Genomic DNA, 14,983 nt, shown 5'->3' with positions numbered 1-14,983 from the left:
AAAGTGTGAAATATATAATGTGACACTATTTTCAAAAACACGTTTTACTTTCCTTGCATTTGTATGCAGGATTTGTGTGTCATAAGCAGATAAATTCCCAGTTAAAATTTGCATATATATATATTCTTCTACACACACTGTTTCTGTAGGCATGTTACGATGTTGCAAATACATTTTAATGAGCATTCCCCTCTTACTGCATTATGACGAACACAAGTTATAGTCTCCAATCTGCAGTTCAATGATGGTATATAGCCAATAACACACATCAATACAGAACAAATGAACTGGCTTAATAAGTGAAAATCTTGTCAGTTTAATGACAGTAATGTTGAAAATAATGTCATATTAGATCTGAAATGATACTGCCTCTGTGGTCGAGTGGTCAGAGTTAATGCCTTCATATCCAGAGGTTCCGGGTTCAATTCCCGGCACTACCAGATTTTGTGAGAAGTAGTGGGTCTGGAACAGGGTCAACTCAGCCTCGTGAGGATAACTGAGGAGCTATTTCAAGGAAATAGTGGCTCCGGTCTAGAAAATCAAGATTAACGGCCGTGGGGATCCATTGCGCTGACCATGTGACACCCTCTATCCACAAAAGTTGGTACTAACTTCGCTGACAAGTGGCGGTTGCTCGGTAGATATAGTTCACTTGTGGACTACAGGCCACAGAGTTTTTGTATTAGATCTGAAAATGCTGCTGCCATCTATTTGCAAACCTGTAAATCTCACTACATATGTGTCACGTACTGCTTCTGAGTGAATATCATGTATTAATTCTGTAATCTGAATAAAACATTCATCACATTTACCACAGTGTTTGGTGCCAGCAAACCTCCTTTTAGAAATTCAAGAAATTCAAGTTCATGTTAATCCAGGTATCTTCACACGTAGTCCTTTCAATTCAATGTACGTGCATAACATTCAATATATTTCTTAATATGATTACAATCTGATAATCAACTATACGAAAAATTCTCTAATCCGAAATTGCAACCACCATAAATATTCATTTTTAAAAAACACAATCACATACCTACTACTGAGATGTTACTAATATCCTCATATTATGCATAGCTGCTGATGGACTCTTGCTTCTGCTCCACTGAATGCTGCTAACAAGTTTGCTTCTCTTCCCATTATAAAAATGAGTTATAATGAACATTGCATCACAAGCCTCGATTTTTACCATGACTTGCTTCTGATGCAGTTTCGATTACCATCTTCAAATTATATAAAACTTTCTGCAGAATAAACGTTATATTATAAACAACTTCTGCATTCCTTCCCTTAAATGCATAAGGCTATTCCAACTGCATCACGCAAATTAAAATAAAAAAATATCACATTCTCTTGAACACTTAAAATTATTAAATTGATTATTCCAACTGCATCACGCAATTTAAAACAGAAAAAAATCACATTCTCTTGAACACTTAAAAATTATTAAATTGATGCATCAATTTCATGAAATATTAATGCAAGACCATACTTCAACGAAGAAAATGATCTATGTCTGGTTTCTTCCAAGCATGAATACTCCAACAAGTTCAGCACCAAGGAAGGAAATGTTATGCAAGAATAAAGTTATGTCCTCCACATAGCTGATTATGATCTACCATACAACATGGTGTCGCATCCAGAAGACAATAATCTTGAAGGAAATTTTGGTTCTCTCATATTTAGGATGTAAACTTGCATTGCTGTAATTCTCATCATTACTTACATGCAACACATTTCTTCCTAGATCACTATTGTGCTTTATAAATGTATCAAGTTGAACTTAGCCAAAACTGTGATTAACAGAAGATCTCACGGGGTAACTAAAATTCTGCATATCTTAAATATACCTACCCATAATAAATACATATGGATAGTTAGTTTTCAGAAAATCCTCCAGATAATTATTTAGCGTGTACTTCACAAATGTGAATGCATTAATTCCTTACTCATGTCAGTTCACACATCACCATTAGTCTCCTTTGATTCTTTACCCTTAACTAATCAGGCAATGCTGAAAAATCATTTTCATTATCAGCTGATTTTTAGCATATGTACTGTTATCATTTGAAAGCTTAATATCACAGACTTCTTTTTCACCTTTGCGGTAGTGTGTTTTATCTTCAGTGGCTGGGGTGGAGAGAAACATACATGTTTTATTATATCGCTTTCTAAAACAGAACTACTGAGGTTGCATTGTTCACGTGATAAGGATTGCAAACGTTCATGATTAGCAGTGAAATCTTCATTATAATATACAAAATTCTGTTATTTTTTTTTATTTAATATATTTCAGTCTTTATTTCTTATACCAGTACCTATCAATGACAATTCCAGTTACAATCCAGTCAAATGAAAAATGCAAGGTTTGTTTATTTAAATAAGGCATGCACACTGCGTGGAACAGACAAAACCTCTATTATGGACATTCTAAGAACAATTTAAATTTTACATTTCTGAAGCAAACTGTACTAAATATGTTTTCAAAGACTAAGTGGAACATGTGAAACTGTAGGGAGAAGGGAACAGATATGGAATTTATCCAGCTCCCAGATCGTAATACTACCCATGAAAACACATAGCTAAGATAGTAACATGCTGTAGAAACCTGATTCAATCACACTGAACTGTAAAGATCAAGTTGAGAACAAAGAGCACAGATGGACCTTTCAGACTACAATTTTCTCAGTTATGACATTCTGTACTCTACAAGGTTGCTGCAAACATTTTGGAGGAGCATACTGCCTCCAACTCCAAGGCAGAAAATGCAGGTATTTTCCTCTGAAGAACTGGTCACCAACTACCAGACTAAGGGGGCACACGGTAGCATAGTTGGTTCAGACACTATGCTACAAGCTGGAAGGTCGCGTGTTTGATTCCTGATGAGGTTACTGGACTTTTCAATTGACCTAATGCTTCTAGCCACAATATGACTCTGCGGTCAACTAAGTTTCTAACAGATGAGTACCAGGAATCTTCTTAGGGCTAAGGGGTCCCTGGAACGTAAGGCTGACAATCTTACCACCATCTGTGAGCTGACTGACTAGAAAATGTGGGAGCCTCAACGTCTCGCAAACCTGTGCGCCTCCAAGGCATGTTACAGGAATAGCTTTACCTCTTTACCTACCAGAACGTGTGTCATAATCTAGTAAATCACGATCTAAATCTTCAGAGGCGTGAAATTCTTAAATCACACTAGCACAATGTTCTCCATTCATATATCCCTACCAAATTCATTAAATACTCATTCTAAAAATGTATAAAATGTTTAGAGGAAGACAAAATATATAACAATGATTTTCTGTGACTAATATAGTAATATGAATAAACCTACTCTAACAGCCTAAAGTGGGGCTAAGCAGGAAAAATACGTGGGAGAGTCAGTAAATAGGTCACAAATTGATATAAAATGTAAACCATGTGACATTCAAACCTCTATAAAAAAAAAACATTTATTTCTCGATAAATCCTCCACCAACATTGTTACACTTGTCTCATCTCTTTACCAGTGCATCAGAACCTGTAGCAAAGAAGTCTTTTGACTGTTGTCTCAGCCACTTCTGCAAGTTTTACACGTCCTTGAGAGAATTTGATCCAGTTGTGACCCGGTTTAGGTGACAAACACTTCCCACCATAAACAGGAAACATTTCTTTATGAATATCCTTAGCGTTTTTTGCCCATAAAAATGCACAACAGAATGCTGCAATAGGTATTACACCCCCAAGCATGGTCACCATTTTGACTACTGAAACTAGCCTCTGAACATGTGCATGCATGTCTGCTATCTAGTCATGAAGCCGGACTGTGCGGCTACTTAGTGACACACACAGAAAACCTATTATGTCCATTACAGCTGTTTTACTTCCATTTGTGACCTATATACTGATTCTTCCTCATAAAAGGGCACAACATGAAAAGGAAATTCTAGTACAGAGAAATATTTATTCCTCTAACATCCACTTCAAAAGCAGTATGCAACTTATTGTTTTCCTCCAGAAAGATGGCTCAATCTTCACTTCAACCAATGAGTAACACTTTGATCTGTTCCACACTGTATACAGCCTTCATATCTACATTTAACTTGTTAATATAAAGAACCCATTATTCAAGATTGAGCATTTATCTACATATATCTACTTGAGTATTCTATTTTCAAACATCTGAAATTTATATTCTTTCCTCTGACAATGCATCGTAAATTTAAAGAAAAACACTGTTGCAATCTTTGTACCTCCATGCTGTGTTGTGCAATTCGTTATTACCATGTCAACATTTAAAGCATAACACAGCAAAACAAAGTATACTTCTGATGAGTTTTAGAATTATTAGGCATCACCTAATATTCATTTTGTTGCTTCACAACCATTATAACACAACTTCATGATGGTGTAACACAGCATCATGACCTAAACTATTGATGGGCTGAACCAGGTGTGTATTTACAATATTATAAAATTTTGTGGAGTGGAGAAGGAAGACAGTCTCACAATCTCCATATGCAATTTAAAATTTAAGCCTCACTGCCCAGATATGGAAGCAGACAATCCTTTGTTTCATTTGTCACGTCATGAACTTTCCCAGTTTCCTTCATTCTGTCCTTCAAAACATAGAATCCTATTCCAGGCTGGCTCAGCACTTTGTCAGGATATACAAAAGTTCATCAATGAACAATATGGTCACAAATTTCAAGCATGACTATAAAGTTTTATCAGCTAAAGATCTGGTACCATTCGCACGGCTTCTCTTGGCACCATAAGTAAAATGGTACATTATCAAACATTTTACTGCATGTACCTCATAGAACTTCAATACCTTCTTACTTAACAGGAAGCAACATAAAATGATAGAAGTTTGGTTACATACCTGGCCTACGAACCAATACCACATCTTCAGGGTTGATTATGCTGCGCTCAATAGGAACCATATCAACTGGTAGGTTACGTCGGATATCCACTGTAATCTTCTTCAGTTCATTCACATCAAAGCCTGTACCTTCTGGTCCACGGAACACAGGATGATCAGACTGTTCCATTTTATAAGATCCTGGTCCACTTGGTCCATGAAATCTATGATTGTGAAAGATTCAAGCACAGTTACGCAACACTCGTATGTACGTGTAAAATAAACTAAAATAATTCAAAGGATAAATGCCCAGATGTTCACAGTTTGATTAATATTTTTAAATAGCGCTGTGGATATCCGGGCCTAAAACATACAAAGTACAAATAGAATGGAGCAAATAATACAGTAGGAAGCTTCCACAATTAATAAAATTCCACTCTTCAGTAAAAAATAACTGCCCTGCATGAGTGGCTTGATGAATTTCTGAATGTGAAAAAACTGCTCTTTCTACTATGGGGAAAATGATTTGTCAACAGAAACAATTATATGATACACTAACACTGGGTTCTCAAAATTACCTATGCCACAGAAAACTGCAAAAGTTTATGTTCATATTTAGCAGTGCTTCAATAAAGATCTGAGCATTCTACAAATTTAAAAATCAAACTAATCTCCAAACACAAAGGAAAGAAGTTCAAATTAATTCCTATTCAACGCACTACTCATAAATAAGGTAAATTATAGAGTTATATCCTGTGGAATATAAAGCCATGTAGCCTGCTGAAGATAAATGTATGTCTCAGAGGAACATGTTGCCTCCTTCTTCAGGGTTGCTTTACTTGCTGCCTGACTCATGATGATTTCTTACTAGGTTTATTCTTTAATCCTGAAGATAGAGGTGATATATTACCCCAAAATATCAGCTGACTTTCAACAGACTACATGGCATTGTCAGGATCTCAAATCCTACAAGGTAAATTCATTAATCACTTTTAAAATAAATTCTATTCAATGGTCTACTCATTAACAGTAGTCAGTTAGTTAGTTATTGGAGAGGGTGGGTTTCCCCATGCACTGAGACCTGTATTGGTCCACTGTGCTTCCCTTTATGATTTCTAGCAGTCTCTATATCCTACCGGTACTGGTGCTTACCATCAGTCCCGCCCAGCCAGCGAGACCGGCTCTACTAGCTGAGAGGTATCTATAATGCTTCCCCCCCCCTACCAGAGGTATTAGAGACTGCTGTTGGGCGGGAAACGTCCGTTAATTTGGCTCAGTGACCTCCTTTGGAGATATGAGGTTCTTTTACGTGCCGTAAAGCTACGACACGGGACCCACGGCTTAAAGTCCCTCCCGGAGGACTTGTTCCCTGAATTTTTCCGCCTTTAAAAATTCAACGACCTCCACCGGGTATTTGAACCTGTGTACTACGAGTCATGAGGTGGGAACGTTACCTCTAGACTACGGAGGCCGCTCTCATTAACGGTAAGACAGTATGTTAAAAAAATATAATCCATAATTAATCTTAACTGCTACATAAAAAACATACCTTTCACTCATTGACACTATATTTCGGTTGGGGGGGTCCCCTTCTGGACCAGGTCCCCCTTGAGGGTATGAACTTGGTAATCCCTGATAGCTTCGGCCAGGAGGAGAGACATCTGAAGGCCCTCCTACACTTCCACCATAAGAACCTAAATGACCACCTTCTCTTGTTGAACTAACAGCAGACGCCTCTGGGCTTTTTGACCTGCACGTAAAATATGTTTTCACTACAGCAACAACAAACAAAGGGAACAAGCAAATTCTGTACTGTAAGAAGCACTTTATTTCTAACAATAAAGATATGGTGTTCAGATGCAACAAAAACACAAAAGACAATTTTTAAATTTGGGCTGATAAACTTTTAAATACTGAAAATATAATATGGAAAAACAACTAAAATAGAGTTCTGGGTATAACTCATAAAGCCTATTTGCCTTCTGTGCAGACTTATAGTCTTACAAATATTCCTAGAGCTCTGCATATGTCTCAAATTTCTGACAGTATTTCATGACCAAGTACACCTAATAATGTGAAATCTAATAATGATATTAAGAAGAATTTGAAAATTTGTATTCACTAAATACAGAAAAATAGCAAAAGGCAATTTGAAAGATTATAGACGTATATCTGTTCGTCCATACATAAGAAAACATCAAGAACCTGGCATTCTGACAGTAATGATCAAGAGATTTTAATTTAATTTAATTTCTTAAATCATTACAAATTATAATGTCCCTCAAGATGGATGGAACTTGTAGAATTATGAACACAAAACACCGATAACCTTGTCCTCTTCCTAGGTGAAGCAATAGGTGGTCGAGATCTTCGTTCTCTTTCTCTCCCCTGGACCCGTGGCCTTTCCCTTTCTCTTTCCCTCTTTGGAGACAGCTTCCTTTTCCCAGGAGAAAATGACTGTCTTTTTGGTTCCCTCTGAAGAGGCGATCTACTTCTTCTTGGGAACGGAAAACCAGGAGGCTGGCTAAGGGAAGATCATGGAAAAACAACGACAATAATACATGATGCTTAGATTCCACAAAAGTTACAAAAATCAGCATCTGTTTTCCAGCCAGAAATCAAAAGCGCAAACAGAAAATAAAATCAGCAATCCATATGCGTTCAAATGAACAGTTCTATATGGCGCTTAAATCTTGTCAACAAAACTTATGTACTGGAATACACATGAGCAACCAATTCACCCTATGGAGGAAGGTCCTTCTTGGGAAGCTGACAATCACTCAGCTAACCAAGAAATTCCCTGTCTCGTGTGGCTCATTACTGCATTCACAATAGTCAACCACTGGTCTCTATAATGAACTAAATAAACCCAGTCCCCACCCTCCAATCCTATTTCTGTAAGATCAAATTTAACATAATACATAAAACATAATATGTCTTCTAAGTGATTTGTTTCCAACCCAAATTATGCAGGAATTTCTCTTCTCTTCAATGTGTGCTATAAGCCCCAACCATCTCATCCTTGATTCAACCTTCCTAATAAAATCTGGTCAACAATACAAATTATTAGATTCCTTACAAAATTTTCTCCAACCTATTGCTAAATTTGCCCAGGCAATCTGTTCTCATCCACCCAGTCTCCTAACAAAATGTTCATATGGTATCCAAGGAATGAAATACATATTTCTGTTTCTCATAAAAGACATGACGAGCGCTGTGTTTATATGATCATATTCTTTTTGACTTGAAGTTACTGCATAACTCCTAATAAGAACTTAACTCTATGATGATGTGGATAATGCATGTGAATTTCTAGCATTTTTTTTTCAACTGACTATAAGGTATGATTTTGGAACTGTTCTACCTTTTACAGCCACTGTAACAAGCTACACATTATGATTTACTGCTGATCTACTTTCCCACACAAATCAGTCTCATATTCCAGTGTAAGGATGTTTGTAGGTAAGATTCTACAAGATATACAGCAATTTCTGTAAACCTATTAAATCATTTCTAGTTCATTACCTTCTAGGTGAATGTCTAAATTCTCTACGGTTCCTACCCCTCGTAGGACTGCCACCTCTACCACCTGGTACATATTTGGCCATGCTAGGTGGTGGCATGCGTCGTCTCCGGTCTGGAGATTTCCCTCTGGTTCTGAACCCACCTGGTGAGCGACGAGATATTCGTGGAGGTGGGGGAGTTGAACGACGACTGGGTGACCTAGATCGCATTATCTTAAAGGAAACAGGACAGCAATTAAAATAGTACTAGTTGCTAAAAAAAACATCAACTAAACATTTAATCAAACTTTATCTATCAACAGTCTCCAGTACTGTTATGAACTATACAGTCACACCACATACAGTAACATCTTCACACCCAAATTTCAAAATCTTTGAACAGTTACTTCCAAAATAGACTTGCATAGCAAAGAATCTAACAAAATTTGAATACATATTCAAATGTAAGAGTTGAGGCTTTCACGGCGGTGACTACGAAGAAAGCAGTCTTCTGGGATTTGGCACTATGTATATGTGGTGTTAACCGATGTTTCGGGGGAACGTATCGTTTCCATCTTCAGGGTAGAAGGAAAAATATAAGAAATCCGCAAGCGATACGTTCCCCAGAAACGTCGGTTAACACCACATATACATGGTGCCAAATCCCAGAAGACTGCTTTCTTCATATATTCAAATGTTTAACATGCAATGCCAAAGGGAGAAAATGTCAAAAACACATCATAACAAACTGTTCTGAAATGAAAATATATACTGCATTTCTTCCACAAAGAAAGACTGGTTATCATGAATCAGAAATTTTGAAGGATGAAAAAAGAAGTGATCATGACCTACTTGAAGGGTCTAACAATATTGAGAAAAAGTACAAAAAATCTTAAGCAGGATAACAGGCCTCCTGTTTGCAACTGAGCACAGAACCTCCCAAATAAAAATGACTGCTAACCACTCATTCAAGATGTTTAGTTGGACCATTTAGTATAATGGAAATCCCACTGACAGAATTTGCTGTACTAGTAGCATTGTAAATTATCATATAAAAAACTGAAATACTACACAAGATATTTGATCAGAAATGAAGGTTTTAATGATGTAAGGTTAAGACAATCTCTTACAAGATCAAATGAATGCCATTTTAGTTTCCAAGTGCTGTACTTACTTTCTTAAACAAGATTCTAACTATCAAACTATAGCACTTTAACCATTACATCTGACAAAGAAATGGCACTATCAAAGTTTACGCTACTATAGTTCTAAATTACAGGAGAAGGGAAAGCACAGTTGGTATAACAACTGGCCATGGCCTGGATGACCGAGAGGTTGGAGTTTGAGTCCCAGTAGGGTCAGAAATTTTCTCTTCTCCATGTTGTCCAGACCAGCTCTGGGGCCCAAACAGCCTCCTCTCCAATGGGTAATTTGGGCTCTTTCCTTGGTGGTAGTGTGACTAGGGTGTGATGCTGACCACTCATCTCCAACTAGTGCCGACATCAAGAAAACAAATATCTATATATAACCTCCCCCATACGGCCTCATAGTGCTGATTAGTTACCATAGGGACAATTTTACCTTTTTCTAAAAGTTCTAAGTTTGGATTTAATTCCCTATTTGATGTGAAAATCATAATAACCCAAGCGAGTCAACTCCAAATTTAATATCAACCAATCAATAAATAAGAAATCACAGAGAACCTATGCTGAAAACATATGCACCCTGGTTTACAATACTTGCACGATTTATTTAAAGGCTGGTTGGCTGGTTGGTTTCCAATGGCTGCATTTGGGATCATTTAACCCATTTTGCTTCTCAAAGTGAAATTCCATCATTTGTACACTGTAAACTACAGTTACAAATGTTCTCTTTTTATAGGAATGGCTAATGTACTGTTACAGTTACTGGTACTAGAACTCCCAGATATGCACTGGACCAAATCGAGTGGATCCACAGATTTTCATTAAGAAATAATGTAGAAGTTCAGTCTTCACTAGTCCTGTGAGGAGGCAGATTAGTATACCTCCACTGTAGGCCTGGAAATCATAGAAGGCCACAAAAAGTGAACCCAGTACCTGGGGATATAATTAGGCTATCCTGTCACCGGGGGACATAAATACAGAAACTTGGTCCTCCAGGTTGAAGGTTGGATGCTAGGCTGATCTTGCTCTGTAAAATGTTACTGTTGCTAATTCCAAAGAAGTGAAAACCGGCTGGTCTAATTTATGATGGAACAGACAAGTCTGGAAGAATCTTCAAGGGAAGGCTATGGCTCAAAAAGGGCTATTTTGCCGATGATGATGATGATGATTATTATTTACAGTTTTCGCTATTGTGCCCAGGACAGTGCCAAGAACTATCCAGCCCATTTAATGGGCACAAAGACCACTTTTCTTGGTGATAATATAGCCAGATACAGAGTGAGAAGCAGACTGTTCACCTCCATTTAGTGCAAGGGCATAGAATGCATTGTGCTTTTTCAGCATGCTCCCTATACCTTCATGGTTATGTGCTTAAGGCATAAGCAACTCACTTTTAAAAACGAAGGAAAAAGGAGCATGAAATAAGCATCCACAAATCTCAAATTAAAACTATATTCTAAGTTACAGGGATTACAACAAGCACTATGGAGTGATATGAATAATCAAGAGCTATGATTACCTTGTACTTAAGTAATTAACGTTATTCATTTCACTGGCACTTACATTAATCAGCTTCAAATACTAACATTTATGTATATTCTGTGCTTTCTCCTTGGTATTCATATAGGAAGGAATTTGCTTATGTAAAAATTAAGTGTATCATGCGGCTTGCGATTTTTCTACTACGACTTGCTTATTATGTTTACTTGTACACCGACTTGTTCCACATACTCATTAACCAGTATCCATCAAATACACAAATCTATGACTGTTTCTGTGCTCTGATTAATCTATCCATCTATCTGCCTGGAGGACACTATATTAAAAACATGAATGCAATCTGCTGTTAACAGCTACCTCATCAAACTACACATACTCACTTACAAGAATGGACAACTTTCCCCACAAGGTTTCTGAAGGCAATGAGCATTAACTTTTATTTGCTCCCATCTTATTTGAACTAAAAAGGCAAGTGGAACAGCAATTTTCACCAAACTTTTCAAGAAAAAAATGCCTCCAATATTGCAGCATATGTAAAATTTGAGGCTTTCATGGCGATGACTATGAAGAAAGCAGTCTTCTGGGATTTGGCACCGTGTATATGTGGTGTTAACCGACCAACACCAGTCTGCTTTTACCGGTTCTCACGGTCTCTTCGCTTGCGGATTCTTATATTTTTCCTTCTACCTTGAAGATGGAGGTGATACGTTCCTCCGAAACGTCGGTTAACACTACATATACACGGTGCCAAATCCCAGAAGACTGCTTTCTTCAATGCAGCATATATTTCATCTGATCACTACTGGTGTTCCTGGTTTGTGAGATATCATACAAGAAAATTTAAATGTTGTTACATAAACTATTTACACCATATTAGAATTGTATGATTTGTAAGGTTCTGACAGCAGTCAACATATGCTTTTGATTAATGGACTGGTATGTTCTTTAACAGCATTTTAACATCTGCAAACAGTTACTTAAAATCATACATATATGGATTTGTAAGTAGCCATGGCAAAGTTGGATACTTTCCCAGAATTTTCTCAAGGGAACTGATTAAAGGCCAGACTCTCCTATACAATTGTTCCACTTCGGGGTATATCTAACCAGAGTGACTTATGACAGATCATGAAGCCCGGTTACATCAACTTTCTATGGCAACAGAACCATTTGGATTATTGTGCTATGCCATATATGCCACATTCAACTTTCACACTTCTCTCAACAATCATCCATATGTCTGCAATCCTGTTTCCAGAAAGGTAATATTCAAATATTTTAAACACTGTACTGGTATTCGGTTTACACCAAAAGGGTGAGCTAATTATTTTCATTAACTTCCAACATTATTCCATTACTACTCCACTTGAATCGAATCACGCCAAAATGGCGTGTTACTCATTTTCATTAAGCCCTGACATAATTCCATTACGTGTATTTAGTTATAAAATTCCATCCATACTTGAAAATCAATGTCTATCGCTTGTTGTGGAAAGGCGAAACTTGGATTTGCGTACCTGTCAGTATAATGACTTAATATAGGCGGAAAACCAATTTAATCAAAACTAGACACCACATTCCTATATTAATGATTTCTTAAATTACCTATTCTGATAATACGAATCAATAACAATTTTCACATAAACTCGCACACACACGCGCGGCTATACCACAAAATAAACGAATATAGATTAGGCAAAGTAGTAAAAATACCTAAAATTACATACGTTATACGTGTATTAGTCTTTCGACGTTTAAAATGCTTGAAAATAATAACTGTGCTTACTCTCACACAAATCCTACTTACACAGACAACAGAAATAGAAAATAACACCACTTTTCAATTTTCCAACTGCAAACAACTAACGTGATACCAACACGAACACTACCAAACACTTACAAACTCTTCCAATCACGGATTATTCCAATTTCGAGCTACGATTGTACACTTTCGCCACGGAACATTTAGTACTCACAGATCAAAAAGGGGTGCTACCACGATCCGTGGATACCACTAACCCATGATAACATACGATTACGTAGCGGAATAATCGGCACATTTAAAACCTCCTTCTGGCGGTTCATTTAACTAGTTTAATGGGGAAATGTAAGTTGTCCCCTGTGCTTAACTAATTATGCAATATGCTATGAAGGCATTAGAGGGAGTGGATGTATAAATCCACATTTTCTTGACCTCGGTACTAATTTGAGGTGAGGGTGAGCTTCACAACCCTGCCGCTTTAACCCCAGTACCCATTAGATAGGAAGCTGGGTGGGTCCCAGAGCTGGCATGGCCAAAGTGGAGAACAGAAAATTCTTGTCCATACTGTGACTCAAATTCCGATCCCTTGGTCATCCAGCCTGTAGCCAGTTGCTATACTGAGTTCGTTATCACAGCTCCTAACGACTTCTTAAATATCAAAGCCATGTATCATCGGATAACTTGGAAGGAACTTGCCATGGCCTAAATGAGTTATTATCCAGGTATTTGTCTGCGGGAACAGAATAAAATCACCAAGAATCTTGGTCGCAATAGGACGTGCACCAAATCGAATGTTCTCAATCATAATGCCAAATTAATAATTACAATATCATGTTCAGAAGAGGTAGATGTGCACTGTACATACTATAGTGTTGCAACTGCAATTTAAGTATGTTTACTTTACCTACATCTTGAATTAGTGATACACTTAATCCGGAATGCCATTAGAGTTCATGTAAGCAAATAAACAAATATCAAGACAAGATGAAAGCACAGTTCATTATTACACACACACTGATTATTCTGCAACATTCACTGTGTATGTAATGAAGTGAAGCATGATATATATCACATGAAGAGTACTTCCGTGATCAATTAGAAGCAAATATGCTATTACCAGTCATCAGTATTTTATAAGATTTGAGGCTTTCACGGCGGTGACTATGAAGAAAGCAGTCTTCTGGGATTTGGCACCGTGTATATGTGGTGTTAACCGACGATGGAGGAAATACGTTCCTCCGAAACGTCGGTTAACACCACATATACACGGTGCCAAATCCCAGAAGACTGCTTTCTTCATCAGTATTTTATGTTTACTCTGTAAATGTTCCAGTTAACCACTAAATTTCCCCAGTCAATCCTGTATTTAAGCATCCTGTTGCATTACTGTATCTAAAACTATTTACTACACAGTCCGTCAACAACGCAACAAATTGTTCCTACTTCCTTTCACTTTCACTTTTGACACATGTTTCAGCCCTAAATGGCCATCTTCAGGTGTCTTACTATGCTAAAACTGCTACACTGCACTAATATTATCCATTCATCACATATGCAATTGCATGTTTCATGATTCAAAATGTCATAACTGTAAAATGAAGAAAACCAGCATCTGGGGTGTGCCGCCATGTAGATATTGTGTTAACTGACATTTTGGAGGAATGTATCCCGGAAGATACCTCAAATCTTACATGTCATAATTGTAGTCTGATATGTGCTAAAATAACACACTGTAGTTCACTTAATTTAAATCAAAATCTATTAAAATTTATTTAAATTTTGTAAAATTCTTATTACTCTTCACAAGGGGCATCATCACTTGTTCAGATCTGTATCCTTTTCTTCAGATGTTTTATTGCAGCAGCCTGTTTTTCTATTCATAAGCCCATTGTTGTGTTACGTCTGCAATCTGTAATCTGCAAGGATACAAATCTAAACAAGTGGACAGGTCCCCTTGTGAGGTGTAAGATTTTATTTGATTTATATTAAGTGAACTACAGCGTGTGCTTTTTTAGCGATAATTAGTTAGACTACTATGATGTTCTGAATCATGAGTGTGCAATTGCATATGTGATGAATGGATAATATTAGTGCAGTGTAGCAGTTTTAGCAGAGTAAGACACCTGAAGATGGCCATTTGGGGCTGAAAGTGAAAGAAAGAAGGAAGAATATGTTGCGTTGTTGACGAATTGTGTAGTAAATAAAATTTCCCCAGTCAACATTTACTTTG

The 14,983-nt window shown here is 37.1% G+C and overlaps 1 protein-coding gene across 6 annotated transcripts in view; it reads right to left on the bottom strand.

The window, feature by feature from the left end:
* Nucleotides 1-14,983, bottom strand: part of LOC111869006 (thyroid hormone receptor-associated protein 3) — a 56,533-nt gene that overhangs the window by 40,476 nt on the left and 1,074 nt on the right. For 2 of the 6 annotated variants that reach the window (XM_023860173.2, XM_023860175.2), the window contains exons 2-5: nucleotides 8,369-8,580; nucleotides 7,173-7,367; nucleotides 6,393-6,593; nucleotides 4,865-5,067 (exon numbers count right to left, since the gene is read on the bottom strand). In XM_023860173.2, the coding sequence (XP_023715941.1) occupies nucleotides 4,865-5,067; nucleotides 6,393-6,593; nucleotides 7,173-7,367; nucleotides 8,369-8,580 (811 nt within the window). Of the gene's footprint in view, nucleotides 1-2,100; nucleotides 2,131-4,864; nucleotides 5,068-6,392; nucleotides 6,594-7,172; nucleotides 7,368-8,368; nucleotides 8,581-12,282; nucleotides 12,300-12,718; nucleotides 12,915-14,983 lie in introns of those variants that run through there. The other 4 variants (XM_023860174.2, XM_033753258.1, XM_033753259.1 and 1 more) reach the window with 4 other exon arrangements.

Source organism: Cryptotermes secundus, unplaced genomic scaffold (assembly GCF_002891405.2).
Source record: "Cryptotermes secundus unplaced genomic scaffold, Csec_1.0 scaffold70, whole genome shotgun sequence".
NCBI lineage: Eukaryota > Metazoa > Arthropoda > Insecta > Blattodea > Kalotermitidae > Cryptotermes > Cryptotermes secundus.
Note: the sequence above shows the minus strand (reverse complement) of the source record. Positions and strands in the feature narration are given on the sequence as shown.